Source organism: Geotrypetes seraphini, chromosome 2 (assembly GCF_902459505.1).
Source record: "Geotrypetes seraphini chromosome 2, aGeoSer1.1, whole genome shotgun sequence".
Classification (NCBI taxonomy): Eukaryota; Metazoa; Chordata; class Amphibia; order Gymnophiona; family Dermophiidae; genus Geotrypetes; species Geotrypetes seraphini.
The window spans coordinates 68,134,919-68,154,102 of NC_047085.1; the positions used below are offsets into that span (position 1 = coordinate 68,134,919).

Here is a 19,184-nt window from a genome sequence, read left to right on the forward strand (position 1 = left end):
GAGCACACCTTGCCCTACACCTTCTCTACACCCAGGTATCCCACATTTGGAAGCCAAAAATCCGGTACTGTAATCTTAAATATAATCTTTTGCCCCAGAAAGAGCGTTTCCAAGCTCATTAGTGTACATTACCCTAATGAAAGATGGCCGTCGGTTGCAACCAATCTAATCAACCGACGGCCATCTTTCATTAGGGCAACGTACACTAATGAACTTGAAACGCCCTTTGCAGCCAATCAGCCGTGTCTTGCCCATCTGACGGCTCTTAAGCATCACGTGAAACTATCAAGCACGCTGTTGTCCGCTTTTTGTTCCTCATCGGCTACCGTGTGTGCAAGCGGAAGTGTGGCAGTGCGACTGCGTGCTGTCGCGGAGTCTCATAGAAGGACACTTTAGCCGCAGAGTGAGGTGAGTTCAAGTAGAGACTCGGTGGCATACAGTAATTTCGTTTGAGGCTGAAACGGGGCAGCGGCAGCGCGTTTTCTCTCTCACGTCTCGTGTGGAGTGGAGAATATGGCGGGGGCCCCGCCCCCACGTTGCAGCCGGGCCCTATGGGGGACGCGACCTTAGAGGGCACTGGCGCACGCTGAGAATTCTGCAGTGGAACGAACGAGGGCCCTTCCATGGGTTTCTTGCGTGCCTCGCTTTGATTTTCCTAGCTGCTATCTCGTATTAATGTTTCTTGTAGGGGGGGGGGACACAATAGTATATGTCAGGGGTAGGGAACTCCAGTCCTCGAGAGACGTATTCCAGTCGGGTTTTCAGGATTTCCCCAATGAATATGCATTGAAAGCAATGCATGCAAATAGATCTTATGCATATTCATTGAGGAAATCCTGAAAACCCGACTGGAATATGGCTCTCGAGGACCGGAGTTCCCTACCCCTGTGTATGTGGCCTGTTAATGCACGTGAATGTACAGAAGAACAGCGCAGACAGCATGTAAATTTATTTATTTTAAAAAATTTATATACCGTCTGGAGTCTCAGCAGTTTCCCAAAATGACATACATAAAAGTTTTCCTTATATCCATGCCGAAAATTTGGGTCTCTACTCATTTCGTTTTTGGTTTCAGTTCTTTCCTTTCCCTCACTGATGCAGCAATCCATGTTGGTTTTTGACTTATGTTGGTTTTTGTTGCTTATGTTGGTTTTTGACTTTGTCACCATCTTTCATAATGAGAACTCCCTACATTTGTGCTTTTATCGTGATCCCATTAGGATTTTACATCACCTTGAGGTTTCTTTATAGTCCTTTCATAGTCCAGTTCCCCTTCTTTTCCCCATAGTTCCCCCCCCATAGTATTTATTACAACCATCATTTTTTGCCCTTCATCTCACTTTATTTTATCATACATATATTTATATATTTTTTCCCTCTTGTTTTTACTGGATCCACACATTCTTTTTCAGCCATTTCCAGTTGTTACCCACCCTAAGACTTTTGGGAGTCATGATAGATAGAAGCTGTACCATGCAACCACAAATCAACACAATACAGAAATCATTCACGGTCATGTGAAACTTAAGGCAAATCTGAAAATTCTTTGACAGAAAACAATTCCAGCCCGTGATCCAATCCCTAGTCCTAGGATTTCTAGACTTCTGCAACATACTCTTATCTCCCCTACCCCGCCGCAATCATGATATTTCAACTACAAACAGTACAAAACACAACCCTGAGAATGATCTATTCGCTGAAGAAATATGACCACATCACCGCCTCATACATCGACTCACACTAGCTCTCAATACAAGCAAACATACAATTAAAATTCTACTGTCTACTATGGAGACATCCCAACCTACTTAAACAGCCGCCTTATCTAACCTTCCACAACCAGGTTAAGGAGAACCCAGACACCACCATTCACTTATCCCCCAATCAGAGGCATCAAATGCAAAAAAAAATGTACAATGGCCTACTGGCCACGCAGGTAGCGAAACTTAACCACCAACTATCCAATCTACTGATCACGACATCAGACTACAAAACTTTCAGAAAAGAAATAAAAACCCTGCTATTCAAGAAATCAATCAAGATAAACTAACTCTGCAGGAAGCATTTCAATCCCCCAAAGTAACCCACTCAACTATGTAACTCCTCTGGAATTGTCCAGATAACTTCTTATGTAATCCGCCTTGAACCGCAAGGTAATGGCGGAATAAAAGTCACTAATGTAATGTAATGGTACCCTAGTATGTGATACTTGCTAGGTATGTATGATCGCCCTTTACACACACACACAGTTTTTATACATTCCCTAATGTCAGTATTGGTGGTGTTTCACCTCATTTTTTTCCCATTGTCAGTTATCCGGCTCATATGGTTCTATTTTCCATACTGAGAAGCATGGCCTTTATGTGAATTCACTTGATTGACCAGTATTTACCATCACATTCACATTACCACAAAAGAGCTTAACAATCACACTAAAACAATATTGTAATATGTCTTATCACCACTATTTTTCTCAGTGTCTCAAACTTTCTCGAGCCGGGGCACACTAAAGGTAGTGACCACCCTGGGGGCATGAGGCACCCAGAAGTGTGCGGATGTCGCCGTGATGACATCACGTATATGAATGACATCATCACGTTGACGTCCGAGCATGTGTAGAGGCCCTCCAGATGGGCCCTGAGACGCCAGTAGGGGGTGCCAGCAGGGAAGAGGGCCGGAGAGAAGGAGAGGCACTGGAACAAGCTGATTGCCTACAACAGTGTTTCTCAACTACTTCAAGCTAAGTACCCCCTAAGTCTAACAAATATCAACTGAGTACCCCAACCACAGACCTTACTAGGCCCACCAAAGCTCTTGCCCCAGATCCCATCCCCTTTACTAATTGTAATGCAATTTTTTTCCATTCATTTTTCATATACACACAATATACACAGCAGATATAAATTCTCAAAACTGATACATTTCAATCACTATATTGAAAATAAAATCATTTTACCTACTGGCGATCCTCTGCATACTGCTGCAATTAGCTTTAAAGGCTAGGGGGGAAGCTGGAGGACGCTAGAAAGAAGGGGGAAACATGCAGGCCTTTGGTGAATCAGGCAGCGCTGGCGCTGTACCACTTAGGGAAGTCAGCTAGCAGGCACCTCTCTTCCTCCTCAATGTGCCGCGGCACACTTGGAATCTCAGGAGGCACACTAGTGTGCTTTGGCACACAGTTTGAGATACACCGATTTCTTGGATCATCTTGTCATATTTTTGCTGTCACCGCTCACACTTCCCTTATTAATACATACATATCTGTTTCATACACCCAATTGTTTACAATAGGACCCCTGAGGAAGGAGTGCTTCTTTGAAACACGGACTGTGTCTCGTCCCGGTTCATCTACCTCTTGGACCATATATTGGATACAAACTGTTTTTTGTTCATATTTATGTTCATTGATTAAAGACTTGGCATTTAGTACACCATTCCTGCAGTTTTTTCCTTTTTCGTTGTTGTACATAAAAATAACATATACATAACATACAATAATTCAAATCAACTCAAGAAGTGGAACCGAAAACTCCTTTAGATCATCCTTCACTATCATTACAGTTCACTATCGGAACAAAATCCTAGAAAGCAAAATCTTCTTAGAACACAATAATACGAAATCCTGGGGAGGAATTCACAGATATGCATCGACAAAAAGCTTAGTTTTAAGCAATCTCTTAAACCTGAGATGGTCTGAACATAGCCTTAATTGACCCTGTAATTTATTCCATAGGGAAACACCCATGCACAAAAACATTTATAATTGTATGGCCACATATCTTATTTTCGTAGCCAATTGAGATATCGAAGCTCGGGATGGTCTGTAGACCTCCTAAAGATGCTGAAACCAATTAGGCACATAATGGTACACAGACTAGTGCACCAAAGATAAAACCTTAAAATGAATACGTTCTATTGGCAGCCAGTGAAGTTGCTTAAGTACAGTCAAATCTTATATAATAAAACGCTAGCTGCGCATGTGCACTCCTCTCGGCGTGCTTTCATGATCAGTAGGTCTGTGGCTGCAGGAGTGTGCATGCGCGAATCCCCAGCACCTACCTACACTCGTCGGAAGGACTGGACCCCAGCGCTGGATATCCTGCTCTCGTGTCGGCTCCTCTCACGAGCCGCACCAGCGTCGGAGAAGGCTTCCGACGCTGGCGAGGATCGAGAAGAGCCGCGGCGACACCTCAAGGGGTGGGAAGGGAAGCGCTGAAAAAAGACTTCAGCCACTACTTTCTTCGCGGTCCCGATTCCAAACGCCGATTCAAGCAGCGTGTGCAGCAGTCTGCAGACGTGCCAGAGTAAATCAGGGCAGTAGAAGGCCCCGAAGCAGCGTGTGTAGAGTGCTGCACACGCTTCTGGAGTCGCAAGTTTGTCGGGAAAGGGGAGCAGGAGAGAAGACATGCACAGCCACTTGCAGCAGGGGCTTAGAGGGCAAGAAAGCTGCAATTGGACAGACTGAGGATGGAAATCTTCAGATAAAGAAGAGCTGAGACTGAAGAAGGAAAGAAAATTGGAGAGACTGAGGTAGGAAATGTTCAGAGAAAAAAGAGCTGAGACTGAAGAAGGAAAAAAAATAGGAATAAATACCTACAGGGAAACACAAGATCAGGAGCATACAGAGAAAAAAATACAGCATAAAGGTTTGCAGGAATAAGGAACACATAGAGAAAATAGAGCAGAGACCCCTGCAAGAAGAGAAAAAGAGCAAAGAGACTGGGGATGAGAAAGAGAGCAGACATGCTTGCAGGAGAAAAAGCAAGGCAGTAATGTTACAGCTGGAGAGTGCAAAGTGAGGAAGAAAGCAGAGACGGCGCTACACAGGGAAATGGAGGGGGAGAGAGACAGAAAGAAAAAAAAAAAGACAGACATATTCTAGCACCCGTTAATGTAATGGGCTTAAAGACTATTGAGCTAATAAAACATCTTCCAGTGCTCAGAAAGAGCACCTTAGAAGAAGCTCTGGCTTACAAATTAGGATTTTGGCAGGTTGTAATTTAAAGGAAGCTGACAATTTAGCAGGTGGAGTAGAGGGCTCTTCCTTTGCCTCAGTGTGGCTGCAGCCCTGCTCAGTGTTGCTAGATAATTTTTTTTTTTTTTTCTTAATAATCCTGCCCAATTACCTTGAAACAGCCTAGTGTATGAGGGGGTGCTGGTACAGTTTTCACAAAGTAGTATCTGAATGTACTCACAGAAGATACAAAAGAACATTCACAGCCACAAAACAACCCTTTCTAATCAGATTCAAATTACTTTACAGATATGGAAGTTTTGTAATATGCTACAGGGAGAGGACCAGACAGTGGCGTACCTAGGGTATGTGACACCTGGGGCAATCATTTTTTAACACCTCCCTCCAATATAAAAAGGATCGGAGCTGCACCAGGGTGGACGGACTGCCTGCCCTGCCCCGCTCCTCCCCCCTTGGTACGCCACTGCCTGAAGAAGGGGATTTTGGTCTCCAAAACTTAGTAAAAAAATGTATTAAAATTAGTCCAATAAAAACTTACAATACTTCCATTTTCTATTTATAAATTTTTATCAATACAGCTACAATACTGCTTTATTCTAAAACAACAACAAAAAAATCTCTTTTCTAACTTTTATCATCTCTGGTTCCTGCTTTCCTCATCTTCTCTTCACTCTCCATTCCATCCAGCGTCTGCCCTCTTTCGCTGTCCCTTCCATTTTTCTCTTTCTGTCTCCGCTCCCTCACCCATGCTCTGGCATCTCTCCCTTCTCCTTTCCTTCCCTCCTTCCCACTCCAATTCATCCCATAGTCTAGCATCTGCTTCCCTTCCCCCATATCCTGGGATCTCTTTTCTCCTATCTCTCCTCCTTCCATTCTATGGCATCTCCTTTCCCTCCCTCCCTTCCTGATGGTCTGGCATCTGTCTCCTTTCCTTTCCTCACCCCATACCCTGGCATTGCTTTCTCCTCTCCTTCCCTTCCATCTCTTCCTCTCTTTCCGTGCTCTAGTATCTTCTCTCTTTCTTTCCCTCCCTCCCTCCTTTCTCCCTGGTCTGGCATCTCTGTCACCTTCCCTTCCCCCATGCCCTGGTATCTCTTCCTCCCCCTCTATGGCCTAGCATTTCCTTTCCATCGGTGTGGTCTGGCATCTCTCCCTCCCTCTCCCCAATCGAGTGCAACATTTCTCTCCCCCTCCCTTCCTTTATCACCCTGCAGTCAGCAGCGCAACATTCACAGTTTGCTGCTCTGGTTGGCATGGGGCCTTCCTCTTGGTCGGGTCTTGCCTTTGTGGAAACAGGAAGTAGGCGGGACCCAACAGGAAGTAGGCAGGACCCGGTAAAGAGGAAGTCACAATGCCGACTAGAGCAGCAAATTGCGAACTCAGGGGGGGGAGGGCAAGGACTGGTCTTCCCTCCCCATGATCTCCTATCTCTCCCTCTTGTTTCTGCTCTCTTCCCTGTATGTGATCCAGCACCTCTCCCTCAAACCCTTTCAGTGTTCTCCCCAGAAATTTTTTTCAGCCGGGTGGCATGAAAAAGTCGCCGGGTGGGGCGGGATGGGGAAATTTGGTGGTTAGAATAGGGTCATTAAATCCAGTGACATACCTAGTATATATGACAGCCAGTGCTAATCATTTTTAACAACCCTCTCCTCTATATAAAAAAGTTATTTTTTAGTAATAATCCATGAGTCACACAACAAGGGTACACCTAGGACAAGGCAGGATCTTAAACACTGCAGTGAGCACTAGAACACCAACACACACACTGTAAAACTAAACAAACCAGATCCTGCACAATCAATTGATCCTGTACAGTCGATGCCAACAGAAAACCATGTCCTTTTCATACACACAGAACACAGATACATCCTTGCCCAATATGGAATAATCACAAACTAAAAATAAAAATATGTAGACAAAAATTAAACTGAACCACCAAGAAACCAGAATCTGCCACCACAGAAACAGTGACACTTGTCCCCTAATACTGTGCAAAATATAAAGACAGTAAATGTAAATTTGAAAAAACTGATACATAACAATCACCGCTTTACAAATAAAAATAAAACATAAATTGAAGATAAGAATATACCATTTTATTGGGCTAATCAATTTTTCAATTAACTTTCAGAGGCCACAGCCTCCTTCTTCAGGTCAATATAGTATACTGCTGTTACATTATACTGTCCTGACCTGAGAAAGGAGGTTTTGGTCTCTAAAAGTTAGTAAAAAATGTATTAAAATAAGTCCAGTAAAAAGATTACCTTATTTTCTGTTTCTAAAAGTTTTATCAATACAACTACAATATTATTTTATTCTAAAGCAACAAAAAATCTTTTTTCTATCTTTTGTCGTTTCTGCTTTAATCATTTTGTCTTCATTCTCTTCTTTCTAGCCAGCATCTGTCCTCTCTCTGTCTTCCATGCAGCATCAGCCCTTTCCATTCACTGTCTGCCCTCTCCCTGTTCCATATGATATCTTCCCTCTTTCTATGCTCCTTCCATAAACTGTCTATCCTGCGCCCCGTCTCTCCTTTGTACATAATTGATTTCAGCTCTGCCAGCTCTCCATTTTTCTCTCTCTGTCACCACCTCCTCTTCTCCTTTCTTTCCTTCCCACCCCACGGGCTGGCATCTGTCTCCTTCCCTTCCCTGATTCCCTGGCATCTCTCTCCTTTTCTTCCATCTCTCCCTCCCCCTCCATGCCCTGGCATCTCCTTTCATTCCTTCCTTTCCCACCCTCCCCCATCTTCCTTCTCCCTTTCTTTCTCCCTCCAGTTGCGTGCAGCAATTCTCTCCACCCTCTGCTCCCTTTCCTCCTTCTGTCACCCCATCCCCGGTCATGAACTTCTTCGGGCAGCAGCATTTACAATTTGCTGCTTTTGCCGGCTTCGGGCCTTCTCTGTTGGATTCTACCTTCATGGAAACAGGAATTAGGCAGGACTTGGCAGAGAGGAAGGCCTGAAGCTGGCAACAGCAGCAAATTGTAAACACTGCCCAAAGAAGTTAATGACTCTAGGCCTTGGAGCAACCAGAGCAGCCCACTTCTCCCCCCCCACCCCGCTGACCCTCCTATCTCTCCCTTCCATACGAACCCCACCGTGAGATGACCGACAAACCTCCCTCCAGGAGCATTGGCAGCTGCAGCAATCTAAACAGTTATAGCTATAATACCAAGAAAATTGCTTCATTAATAAACAATAATAGCAAATTTTAAGAAAAAGGGAGCTTTGTAATCAGTGATTTTGAGGGACCCCAGGAAGGGCTTTCAAATTTTTTAAAAAAATTATTTTCTCATCAAGTACAATCAAATTCATGGGGAAAACTTCAATTCAATTTTTCCAACTTTAGATTTTTCTGAACAGCCTATGAAAGCAGACATGGAAGATTGGCTCAGCCTTCTGGACAGGACAATGTGATGGTGACACTTCTCACTCACCGTTTGTCCTTTTGTGGGAGGAAGGCCCAGCTGTGAAAAGGAGGAGCAGGAAAAAGGGAGTGGGGGGCTCTGAAAATGACAATGAAGAAAAAACAAATTCTGTAGTGACAGTAAAGGAGAGGTAAAAGACTGCTCAGTTTGGCTCTTCTGAGCTGCCAAAAAAAAAAAACAAAACCCCAGCTGAAATAACTACCAAGAAAACAGCAGTATTAACAAGGGGGCTTGCAATAATTTCCATTAAGATGGCAATTCGTTAGTGCACTTTTTAAACGAATTATTTATAGCAGTACAGCCACTCTGCTCACACTTTTATTTTGAAATTCAGCTGGTTATAAGTAATAAAAAACCCATATACACCCCCAACAACCTCACGGGGCCTGATACCTTCTCACTCTGGTCACTTTCTACCCCCATTCTCGCTCTTCCCGTGCACCTGCGTTGTAGAAGTGATTGAGCACGCGGTCTCACCAAAGTCCAGTTTGTTGAAGTGCAGCGGCTCCAGGGCGGCTGTCACACTCTCGCACGCCTCCCGCAGGCACTGCAGCACTATCGCTGGGCTCGCCTCATTGATTACATAAGGCCACCATCATCCTCCTGCTGCTACTACCTGCGCCAGTAAAGTGCTGGCTGTGGTAACCACAGCCGATGGCCCCTCACTGCACCACTTCAAAAAACTAAGGAGCGATGTAGAGAAGTGCTGCTGGGTCCTGCCTTCGCGGAAACAGAAAGTAGGCAGGACCCAGCAGCAAGAGCAACAAATTGTAAGTTTCCCGCCTTAGCCCGTAGCGAACTCATGCTCCAGGGCTCTGACGTGTGTGCCGGTTTCCCTTCTCTTCCCCCCTCCCCGCCCCGGACATAACTTCCGGTTTCGGAGGGAAGAGAAGGGAAGCCGGCACACACGTCAGAGCCCTGGAGCATGAGTTCGCTACGGGCTAAGGCGGGAAACTTACAATTTGTTGCTCTTGCTGCTGGGTCCTGCCTACTTTCTGTTTCCGCGAAGGCAGGACCCGGCAGCATTTCCCCCAATAGAGCCCCGGAGCATAAGCTCGCTACGGGCTGAAATCTCCAAGCCGTTTTTTTTTTTTTTAATGTTCAGCAGTGGCGGCAGCAGCAGATGATAGCCGGGCGCTTGTCTAAATTAGCTGGGCGGACCGCCCAGCTAAAAGGCCATAGGGAGAACACTGCCCTTTCCTCACCACTGCATGCTACCGTCAAACTCATGAGATCACCCACCAACAAGTCTACAGCTTTCCTTCTCCTTCCTGTCCAACAAAGGTTGTGCCACAAGTTGTGCCATGATGCAGCCCAAATTATCATATAAAAATCTAAAACTAGCCCCAAAATACACAACCTGCAGCTACTCAAAATTTTCCGCAACCAACGTTCCAAAGCAGTCCAATTGGGCGAGAAAACTGCGGACCTGGCAACTATGGCCCTGCTGGCTCTGAGTTAGTGATTGCTGCTGCTGAAGGGGGTAGGCGGGATTTTCAAAGACTGAGGGAAGGGACAGCCCCTGCTTGCCTGTTTATTTTTAGCAGGGGGCGAAGTCATTTCCATTCAGTGGGGGCAAACCTTGAGATAATTGCAGGCAGCTGCCCCCTGCAGACTAGAGCCTGTGATGAAGAGTAATGTGTAGCATAACCTTTGGGAAATATAGACACAATTATTATTGACAGTCTTTATCCATGTCCTCTGGAAACCCTGCCTTCTTTTCCCAGTGCCTGCTTCCCGACTCATGGGGTTGGCAGAGAAAGAGTTTGGATGTGGGAAGTTTATAGTGCGAGGCAGAAAATGAATATTGAACTTCTGCAAGATGGGCGGTATATCAAATGCCTTGGGGTTGTGGACCTGAGGTAGAAATAACATCAGAAGTTTGTTAGTAGGAAGAGAGTAGGAAAAAAATCCATAGCAAAAAGTCATTAAAGTCTTACTCTATTCCCCTCCTGCATACCAGGTCAGACCCCAAAACCCATTAAGTGGCTTCTCACTTGTGGGCTAGCACGGATAACAGCTCTTTTAATAGAGCTGCCAACACAAGACCCATGCCGCTTCTTTTGACTGTTCTGCCTATACAAGATTCAGTGCCTCTTCTGTGAATCCCTGTGGCTGTCGACTTTGAACTTTATGCTGCTGACACTGTTTTTTGTTTGGAAAGGGGAGTGTTGTCATAGGAGTCTGTTCAGCTACTGCCGTTTGCTTTGTTATTAAATACACTTATTTGTACTTTGAACCTGTGCTAAAATAGCTGGTCACACTTCCTCTTGCTACTGATCTTGTGCCTGTAATGTTTGCACACACTCATGGTACTCACATGGGTAATAATAATAATAACAGTTTATATACTGCAGGACCGTGCAAGTTCTATGCGGTTTACAATGATTAAAAAATGCTACAAATTGAGTAAAATTAACAAAGTTAAAAGCTAGGGATTAACAGCTCTAGGGATCAGTTATTGTGGAATAAGATTGTACAGGTCAGTTGCCTAAATACTTCAGGAACAGATATGTTTTTAGGTGTTTCCTAAGTTCCCCATAAGTAGTAGGCGTGAGCAATTGTTCCAGATCTTTGCCCCATAATGCTGCTTGATGTGAGAAAAGATGTTGATGTCTGTTGGTTGAGAAAGAGAAAAGGTCAGTTATATATTTAGGGGCTAAACCGAATAGTACCTTAAAGCAAAAACATCCAAACTTAAACTTCACACGTGCCTCCATCGGCAGCCAATGCAGAAGTTGGTAGGAAGGTGTTCGAACTTCTCCAACCCAAAAATTAGCCTGACCACCACATTTTGCACCAGTTGTAATCGCTGCATATTCTTCTGGCAAATTGTCAAATAGGTGATATTACAGTAATCAAGTTGACTTAGTATAAGGGATTGTACCAGAATTCTAAATGAAACATCAAAATATGCTCTAATGGACCAAAGCTTCCAGAAAGTAAAAAAAACTTTTCTGACTAAGGAGTCCACCTTAGTCATAGAGTCATAGTTAGGCTCTGGTCCAATGTTACTCAATGACTTCATAGCAGATTGTGGGCAGCAGCAGCTAAATGCACTCTAGCTTTGGCTGCTGCCTCAATGGGCTACATGAAATTTGACAATGGACCATATTTTGAGTACATTTTCTTTAGGCAGTCAATAGAAAAAGGAGTTTAATACATTGTCATTTTTGAAAGAGAGAATATATCTCCAATGCTATTTTAATGAACAAGTTGAATAAATATTGTTACATTTGTTATCTACTGAAGAAATAAATTGTTGAAAGACTAGACTACTTAATTAACAAAAGAAAAGGCTTGCAGAGATTAGTAAAAGAATGTTTTCTGTGTATTAGGAAGCTATCGCCATGTCGGCTGCACTGCTGCCCAAACCGCAAATGCGAGGCCTCTTGGCCAAACGTCTTCGATTCCACATGATTGGGGCCTTTATTGTATCACTTGGAGTTGCCACTCTATACAAGGTGAGGTCTTTCTTCTTACTAAACTAAGATTCACATAGACCTGCACCTCCTAGGTGTGCACTGCAGTTAGATTTTCAAATAGCCTCTTATAAGAGAGAGGCTCTCTCTAGCTAAGTCCACAGGCAGCATATTCACAAGCATTTCATGACTGACCACGTTTTATAGCTTCGGTTTGGTGGATAGGGACCTGGAACCGCATTAGGTAGGCAGAACTTTTCCTTTATCCTATATTATATTAGAGTTCTTTTTACTCCTGGGGGAATTTTGCGAGTGCAGAATTCCTCACCTCCTCAGGAAGCATAGAGGAGGAGAGTGTGGTGTGGTGGTTAGAGCTACAACCTCGGCACATTGAGGTTGTGGGTTCAAATCCATGCTGTTGCTTGTGACCCTGGGCAAGTCACTTATTCTTCCACTGCCCCAGGTACATTAGAGAGACACTGTGAGCCCACCAGGACAGATAGAGAAAATGCTTGAGTACCTGATCCATTCTGAGCTCCTTTGGGTGGATAGGCTAAAAAACCGAATAAATAAAGAATTCTGCACATGCTATGTGGACACGGGCAGTAGAGGAAGTGAATCACTGGCATAATACTGGGAAAAGCCTTTGCTGAAGCACAGAATGCCGATAAGAGTATACAATACTGGAGCCAATATGCTGCCAGAACTAGGTGCACCTTAAAAGCACACAGTGCTAGTACAAAGTGCAAACCACTGGAGCTAGATATTCCTGCAACATGCAGAGCTGTGGTACAATAAAGTGCATGCTACTGGGAAGCTCAGGGGCCAAAATGGCTGTAAAGTGTACATTCTGCTTTGTTTTCTTTGAGCCTTTAAATATTTTCACTTGAGACTTCAAAAATATTTTGGTTCCTTTCCCATTACTCCTTGTAAAATCAGCAGTTTTTTTCCCCTTCATGTTGAAAACCCTTAAGCAATTTTACATTTTTTTTTTAGTTTGGAGTTGCAGAGCCCAGGAAAAAAGCATATGCAGATTTCTACAAAAACTATGATTCAATGAAAGAGTTTGAAGCCATGAGAGAAGCTGGTGTTTTTCAAAGTGCGCGGCCTACAGGCAAATAGGTCATATGAAGAGGTACTGTGACAAAATGTACTTTGAAACATTCATTTTCTTGGCCTTTAAAGTTTTTGTGATTGCTCTTTTGCACCATGGTGTGGTATTGTTGTTTTCCTTCAAATTACATCTGTACACCACCCCTAATCATATGTATACTAATGATGAGTGGTTTATAAGTGTGTAAAATTAGGATAGTGGAACCATTCCACACCAGAAAAACATTCTTCCTGCTGCCTAGAGAATTGTTGACAAATTTTGGAATGCAGGGGTAGTAAATGTAAAGCACAAATGGTACTTAGTAGACATGGCTGACATGTGAAGTCAATGATTTATGCCTCTCCAAAGATTTCTGTTGCAAAGGGCATATGAGTCCCGACATTCCTACAGTCAACTCACGAGTTGATTGCAGAAGGATGAAATTTACTTAATTCAGCTCTGCCTCCAATGCTTTAGAACCCCCTTCAGTTTTTCCCTTTTGCAAGTGAGTTTAGAAGGTGTGATTCTGATCTGCTCTGATATCCTTTTATTATTTTTCAGGTATTTTATTCAAGCTCGAGGCTTTCAGTGCTGGAGAGAGCCCTGGGGCAGCTCTGCCTGGGAGAGGGCACAGACTCTGTGAAAGTAGTCTACCGTTGACAAGGCAGCCCTTGGGTTCCTGTCTGTCCAGCCTGCATTGGGATTTGTGTAGCTCAGGATCCACTCTCCTTGAAGCTAGCTTGCATCCTGCTTTATCAGGTGCTTGAGCACAGGCTGTTTGGCTCAGTGTTAGTCCAGCAGGGCTTAATGGGTGCTGGCTATGTAAATTCCTTCCCCCCGCTCGAGCATGGATTCACGGGGATTGAGGCCTCGGTCAGGCTTTAAGTCTGACTGGCAGCCCGAAGGTCTATTTGGAGTAATTGTCATTGATTCAGGCATTTTTGACAGTTCTCGGGAGGCTCCTCCACTGAGAGAATGTTTCAGAGTTTCAGACAAAAGTTTTGGTAATTCTAGACATAACCCAGTCCTCCAGACTACACTCCACCGCAACTTCAAAAAGTCCCAATGATGCCAAGGATGTTGCCAAATTCCCACAGGTAAGAGGACAGCTAATGGACGGATCAGCTTAGACCACCAGTGCTGGACATAATTTGAAAAGGATACTAGTTCAAATTCAGCTACCCTCTGGTGGACTGCTTTGTGGTTTCATTGGCCAGATGGCCAGAAAAAGGTGGTCAAAGTCTGAGCTACAGTAGACAGGCTGTTAGCCATTCAAACCATAGTCCATTCTGCATGTAGAATTGGGTTTGGGCTCTATATACTTCATTGTTCCCAAAAAAGACTCAGACTGGAGACTGGTTCTGGATCTGAAGCCTGTCAATGCGGCCTTGAAGGAGACTGTGCGGTCAGTTATTGTAAAGGTAGCACCAGGGGAATGTCTGGCCTCCCTGGATTTGACAGAAGCCTACCTCCCCATATTCCAGTTTATCCAGAACACAGAAAATTCTTAAGATTCTATGTTCTGGGGAGATACTTTCAGTTCTCTGCACTCTCCTTTGGGCCGGCAACAGTGCCATCCATGTACCTTCACCAGAAAATTGTGGTAGTTGCGGTTCATCTCAGAAAGATGGGAATTCAAGTGCATCCCTACTTAGATGATTGGCTGATCAGGGTCCTATCCAAAACGGAAGGAGAGAGAGGGGTGACTCAGGTGGTCCAGCTGTTGCAGGATTTGAGATTGATTGTCAACTTTTATAAGAGTCGCTTAGAACAGGTTCAAAACGTGTAGTACTTGGAAATATGCTTCAGTATGGCTGAAGACCATATTTTTCTTCCTGACCCATGCAAATGGAAGCCAATGAAATAGATTGCAGATTAGCTCCTATGGCGGGGTACTATCCCCAGGTGCTAGGGTGAAAGTGACCATGGAAATGGTTGCTTGGGCAAGATCCCATGTGTGTTACCTCCACCATGCTCTGTTGTCCCGTATTCTCTCTGGAAGCCTCTGGCATGGATGGTGGAAGCTTGGAGGAGCTTACATTGGTGGCTGCGACCAGAGTCCCCGGTGAGAGGTGTTCCACTCCACATTCCTTCTTGGGTGATTTTGACAACCAATGCCAGCCTCTTCGGCTGAGAAGGACATTGTCTCGGGCATCCAGTCCAAGTCTGATGGACTCCGTTGCAAAGGAAGTGGTCCATAAATTAGAGAATGACACGAGGGGGGGGGGTCAATATTTTCCCTGTCTCTGCAGGAACTCTGTTCCCCTGTCCCATTCCCACAAGTTTTTTCCCTGTCCCTGCCCCATTCCTGTAGGTTCTGCCTTAACCACACATGCCTCGGACACTTATGATTTCAATGCACCTTTTGAGCCTTTGCAGGAGGCATCCCTGCTGAATCTGACAGTGAAAGACAATATTTTCTGGTAGCCATTGTCTCTGTGAGGAGAGTCTCAGAAATACAGGCACTGTCACGCAAGGAACTATTCTTCAGATTTACAGAAGCGGGAGGTTTTCTTTCTATGGTCCCTTTTTTTTGCCAATGGTAATGTTGACATTCCATGTCAATCAAGATGGACAAAATTTTGAAATTGCTGGATGTATGGAGAAATCTTCTTCGATACCTGGAAACTTAGAAGTAACCAATGAGTTTATTTTTCAGATCATCTTTTTGTCTTAACCAATGCTGCTAGGCAAGCCGGCATCTAAGGAGGACCATCTCCTAGATGGATTTGTATGACTACCATAGCCATATGTACATCAATGAAATAAACAGCTGCAGTTTCTTTGAGGCAACACTCCTCTGGAAGTCTGGCATCTTCATGGATGGAGAACACAAGTAATTCCTTTTGAAGAAATTTGTAGAGCAGCTACATGGTACAAAGTTTTATAGGGTGGAATGTGGCAGCGAGGGAGGATACTGGTGTTAAAGGCAGGCCTCATCTGTGCTGCCCTAGGATCAATGAGACTGCTTTGGTACGTGACCTACTGTCAGGACTCTTATGCCCTTTGCTCCAGAAGGGAAGATTAGATACTTAACTCCATAATGTTCTTCCTGGAAACATGGGCATTTGAGTCCTTTATACCCTCGTGGCAGTATGGAGTTCTCTGTCTACTGTTTGGACAAACAGATGTCCAGAGCTGGAGATTTTCTCCTGTCAGTCCAGATGATTAAAAAAAAAAAAAAAGCAAAGCAGTTAAGTGGGACTCTATGAGCTCCATAAATTTAATGTTGGCTGCATTTTGATGGGTAGCTTGCTGTTTATTCCACTTAAGTTGTTTATGATGGTTGTTTAACATTGTTAATTATTTCTTACAGAGCAAAACAGAAATGTTTTAGTGGGGAGACTCACCATTCTCCCTACTTTCTTATTTCTCTGTTTTAGTGCTGTTTGATTGCTTTGGTATAAACTGAAGGGGGCTCTACAGCACTGGAGAAGGAGGCAGAGCTGGAAAATTTACATGTCAAGTTTATCAAGTTTCAAGTTTATTTATAATTTGATATACCAACCATCATAAGTAGCTGGTCAGTTTACAATTAAAAGTAAAATATTATATAAAATGTTAAAAAAAAAAAAGATCAAAATAAAAAAATAGGGGTATTTAAATCAAAACAAAGACTTTGTTACAATGGATATGGGACAAAGGGAAAGAAGGGGGAAGAGAAAATATTTAATTACATGGTATAAATGAAAATAAAAGGAAGGGAAGGATAAAACAAGAGGAAAATGGGTGGTCACTTCCTGAAAGCGCGTATTTTTTTTTTGGGGGGGGCCTTAGTTGAGATTTTGATAAGCGTCTTTAAAAAGAAATGTCTTAAGGTGTGTGAAACTTGTTTAGGGAATTTTCAGAGCGAAGGTTCGATGGCATAGCATTCCAAAGTGAGGGCGCGACAACAGAGAAAATTGTATTTCTAATATAATATAAATCCTTGATTGAAGGGACTGTTAGTAAATTCTGGAAGGAGTGTGTGGGATGAGATATTTATCTAGAAAGGCGGGCAGGTGGGAAATCTTGATCTTGAAGACTAAGAGAAGAATCTATAAGTTGTTCTATGAGAGACTGGTAACCATGTGAGAATCTCAAAGTAGGGGGGGGGGTGACATGGTCATATTTTCTTTCTACAGTCAATTTGCAAGTATGGGAATATCACCTACTGTCAGGACATGTATGTCCTTATTCTAGAAAGAAGATTATTGAGGAAAGTACCTTGCTTCCCTTCTTGTATGTTTTCCAGGAGGAAATGAGGAATGCATAGGCAGCAAAATCAGCAGATAGAGAGCATGAAGACAGGGCCAGAGCTGGTTTCTTTGGCTGTGCCAAACAAAAATCTGATGGGGTTGTACGACTGAAACATTACTAGACAGCCATGACTAATAGCCTTAAACCTTTTTACATCTAGCTGTCAATTCAGAAAACTGGGTGGTTGTATTCATGTACCATTTTTTTTTTCTTTTGCAGGCCACGTTTCTCAGATGAAGATTTGACACCTGAATTTATAAATTATTTGTGTGCTGGGCTTAATCCAGTAAATTCCTTAAATCTAATAAAACTTTTCTGATATTTAATGTTACATTTTGTCTGATATTTAACGCTAAATTTTGCTGCTATTAACCAAATAAAATGAGAAGTATTAGCAAAGATGGCAGATTGTCATGAGTGTGGTGTAAATGCAGAATGACTGTACCTGACTCTGAGGATACAAGAAGCGTCTGCGCTCTTTTATTTGGACCTGCTTGCTCTCATGCACACTGTTCTATAGCGATTACATGATGATGTTGGTATAAAGGTGAATGTGGATAAACTAAGGGAGAGTGTGGCGCAGTGGTTAAAGCAGGGGTGTCCAATGTCGGTCCTCGAGGGCCGCAATCCAGTTGGGTTTTCAGGATTTCCCCAATGAATATGCATGAGATCTATTAGCATACAATGAAAGCAGTGCATGCAAATAGATCTCATGCATATTCATTGGGGAAATCCTGAAAACCCGACTGGATTGTGGCCCTCGAGGACTGACATTGGACACCCCAGGGTTAAAGCAACAGCCTCCGCACCCTGGGGTTGTGGGTTCAAACCCACGCTGCTCCTTGTGACTCTGGGCAAGTCACTTAATCCCCCTGTTGCCCCAGGTACGTTAGATAGATTGTGAGCCTGCCGGGACAGAGAGGGAAAACTGCTTGAGTACCTGAATAAATGCATGTAAACCGTTCTGAGCTTCCCTGGGAGAACGGTATAGAAAATTGAATGAATAAATAAACATTTTTCTTTCTTTGTGGGAAGAGGACGTGGCTTACTGCTTTTGTTGTAGACTGAGAATCGCGTTCGAAATCCTGTCTCTTCACTGACATTTCCTTGGACAAATTACATCCTATTGCCTTAGGTACCCAACTTGTGGGGCAGGGCTAGGTTTTAGCTGAAAACAAATCTGCACTGTGCGGTGCTGTGAAGGCCCTTTAGAGCTATATTTATTACTGCTAGTTTCTGTCTTCTCTAGGGTTGGAGCTAATGCAGAACTGAATCTGCACTTGCAACTACTTGGCACCCCCCCTCACCCTTAATTTATATCCCACTCTACCAGCTCTGTCATTGTAGACAGTTTATCAAAACAAGAATCAGTGAAGTTGCTTATTTTTTTTCTTCTTCTGAATTCAGCCCTAGCTGATGTAGGAAGTACCCAAATCTGGGTGTCAAATCCAGGTCATCTGCCTGGTAGCATTGTAACTGTGAAGCTCTTTCAATATAACCCTGTGATGAAATGGTTGCTTTGTTTTTCTTTTTCCTCTGGACCTGGGGTGAAAGAGGATAGGGTATGTATGGAGGGGGGTGGTGAGCTCCTCCAGTCAGTTTTCTTTGCACCTAAATTCAGTGTATAAAGCAGGGGTAGGGAACTCTGGTCCTCGAGAGCCGTATTCCAGTTGGGTTTTCAGGATTTCCCCAATGAATATGCATTGAAAGCAGTGCATGCACACAGATCTCATGCATATTCATTGGGGAAATCCTGAAAACCCGACTGGAATACGGCTCTCGAGGACCAGAATATGCTTGCCACTCTCCCTTAACCCTTCCCCCTACTGTTCTAAAACAGCTGAGGCTAAAATCACAAAGAAACATATAGCAAGAATTATATTGACACTGAGCTAATTGAAGATGTAAATATTATTACTATGGTAAAATGTCATTTGTTAAAAATGGGATCATTACCATTCCGATTGGGCTGGTGGTATTTTTGATAATGTGAGAAATTTGTTGTTTGAACCTTGCACAGGAGTGA

General features: G+C 43.6%; 1 protein-coding gene across 1 annotated transcript; it reads left to right on the top strand.

Moving 5' to 3' along the window:
* Window positions 1–251: 251 nt before the first annotated feature.
* Window positions 252–17,489, top strand: LOC117355887 (cytochrome c oxidase subunit 6C-2). Its single transcript, XM_033934970.1, has 4 exons — window positions 252–408; window positions 11,743–11,868; window positions 12,823–12,961; window positions 17,378–17,489. The coding sequence occupies exons 2-3, from the start codon at window positions 11,755–11,757 to the stop codon at window positions 12,946–12,948; spliced, it is 240 nt and encodes a 79-aa protein (XP_033790861.1). The 5' UTR covers window positions 252–408; window positions 11,743–11,754; the 3' UTR covers window positions 12,949–12,961; window positions 17,378–17,489.
* Window positions 17,490–19,184: the final 1,695 nt, after the last annotated feature.